This window comes from Ananas comosus, linkage group 1 (genome assembly GCF_001540865.1).
Source record: "Ananas comosus cultivar F153 linkage group 1, ASM154086v1, whole genome shotgun sequence".
Classification (NCBI taxonomy): Eukaryota; Viridiplantae; Streptophyta; class Magnoliopsida; order Poales; family Bromeliaceae; genus Ananas; species Ananas comosus.
This window is the reverse complement of record NC_033621.1, coordinates 15,652,549-15,655,092: the sequence shown is the minus strand read 5'-3', so window position 1 is coordinate 15,655,092 and position 2,544 is coordinate 15,652,549. Positions and strand designations below refer to the sequence as shown.

At 38.6% G+C, this 2,544-nt stretch overlaps 1 protein-coding gene across 1 annotated transcript; it reads left to right on the top strand.

Moving 5' to 3' along the window:
- LOC109708367 lies at positions 741 to 1,366 on the top strand. Its single transcript, XM_020230077.1, has one exon. It carries the CDS (start codon positions 851 to 853, stop codon positions 1,163 to 1,165), a length of 315 nt encoding a protein of 104 aa, XP_020085666.1. The 5' UTR covers positions 741 to 850; the 3' UTR covers positions 1,166 to 1,366.

Here is a 2,544-nt window from a genome sequence, read left to right as displayed (position 1 = left end):
TAGAATATTCATTAAAAAAACCTAGATTGTCGACTATGATTGGAGAAGGGATTTGAAAAAAAAACTCACTTGTACCATACTTGTAAAGGATTAATATCGATAATGATGACGACGATGAAAATATTGTTTCATAAAAAACTCTTAGGCGGAAATGAAACAAAAAAAATAAAGAGTTAAAAACAAAGAGTAAAAAAATTAGAAAAAAGAAAGTAGTAAAAGAGCGGCTAGGGTTTCCCTAGGATAAAAATACTTAAAAATACTTAGAGATCCCTTGTCTATAAGTTCTGTTAAAATTGATCCCTCAACTTTAAAAGTTCAAAATTTTTTTATTTATTATCGAATATTTCATCGGTTCCGGGTCCGGATTTAAAAACTATTCCGGACCCAACCCATTTAAAAGTTGGGTTCGGGTCGGGTCCAAATCGAGTATGGGTATAAAATATCTGGACCCATACCTGAAATTTTAATGGGTATTTTTTTTATCCGTATACTATCCATTTTTTATCGGGTCCGGTTTGCGTCCGGATAGGGTCCGGGTAGGGTCCAGGTCGGGTATAGTATATCGGATATTTTGGACAGCTTCAGTTTTCACTAATATTTTTTCTCTCTTTACCATAAGAATATATTTATAAATAAAAATTTAGTTAGTCTAATTTTAAAATAAAAATTTGGAAGAGAGCTGCTCCACTAAAATCTATAAAACTTACGGTCCTCAATGCAATAACTAGGAGGTTAGGGACTCCATTAAAACGTTTTATCTGATTTACCCAAACAATATATCGTGCCCTAGCAGATCACTTGTCGAGAGAAAGAGAGAGGGAGAGGGGGACGTTGGAAAATACGGGCGCGAATGGCTGGGGAGGAGGGAGAGGCGGCGAAGGATCGGACGGCGGGGTGGAGGGAGTGGGCGGAGGATCAATGGCGGAGGACGAGGGAGCACGCGGAGACGTACCCCTACGTGTGGGGGTCGTACATCCTGGTCTACGGTGGACTCGGCGTTTACTTGGCCTACCGGTGGCGCAAGCTCCGGCGCACCGAGGACCGCGTCCGCGTCCTGCAGCAGCGCCTCCGGAAGCTCGTCGAGGCCGAGGAATCGCAGTCGGCCGCCGCCGCCGCTCCGCCTCCGTCAAAGCCGCCGCCGGTAGAGAAACCAAGCGGTTCCTGATCAGATTCTTCTTGTTCGGAGAGGTACGGATTTCATTTGGTAAAAAACAAATTCTTAAAGATTTTGCCGATTTGTTTGTATTTTAGTTACTTGGTCGCATTAGCATCTTGTAATCTGTATGGATGAGAGAATGAAATGGTTCTCTTTGCGGAGGCAATTGCATTGCTGTAATTCGTAGCAATGATTTATGGTTCTATTGTAGAATGCGAGTGCACTGTTTGCTGCAACATGCTCGATTAGAGTATCAAAATAGGTGATATGCTCAAATTTTGCAATAGAAGAGCTTTCAGATGGCTCGAATCAAACAAATTAAAAGATGATTATAGTTGAGGTAAGTTTCATACATTTTTACCTTTCATTTTATTTCTGTTTAGGGTTTGTTGCTATTAACTAAACATTCTGGATGAAGCTCTTGAATCTTGGTGTCAAATGTAAAATATTAAGACGTACATGGTATTAGAGTAGGAGGTCGTGAGTTCAAATCTTTCTAAACTCCTTGCCTAATTTAATTTGTTCCGAATTATTTCAACTCCATGTCTTGCACCTATAAAGGTTTCGGGCAGACTAGGACCTGGACATGAAGGGAAGTGTTAAAAATAATATATTCAAACACTATTCTCTAAAACCTTAAGCTTTTAGAGAAATGTAATCAGAATTGTTACTCTATTAGATTACAAAATATTCTGTGATCAAAGCCAACAATGTCATGAAACTTTGATCAGAACATTTTAGATCCAACATTTATAAGAATAGGTTGTGCAATTAATTTTGAAGTTCACGACCTGTTTGAAAAGGCAGCATAGTTCAGAAAAGATCCATGCATTTTGATCTATTTGTTTTCCTGTGTCCTGTAGAACTGGCCATTCAGAAAACTTAGCAAGATTGTGCAATTAGCTACTTTACTTCCAAGACTGACTGAGAGTTGCCTGTTGGCAATTGGCACTATCGAGTATCGAAAGCTTTGATTTACGGAATACAGATTGATATGTTGGTCCAGAAATTTCAAAATCCTCCTACATCAGTGACAAAAGGGCATTATAGCCTATGCAAACAGTTGAATTCAGAGCTTATTTAAATCAAATAGAAATTAATTCAAATGTTGAGAGAATGTGACTGTAACTTGAGTCCCCCTTTAGGTGGGCATTTGAATTGCCTTGTTCCATTGTTGCAATCACAATTAATATGAGCTCCAAAGTTGTTTTCAATCTGCTACTTTATATATATATATATATATATATATATATATATATATATATATATATATAGAGTTGAGCTGGAATGCTATCGGTAGCAAACGGGCTCCGTTGCCACCCATTTGTTTATGATGATGGAGCTTTCAAATCGACGATTGGCACCGTTCAACATGATCTATATCACTC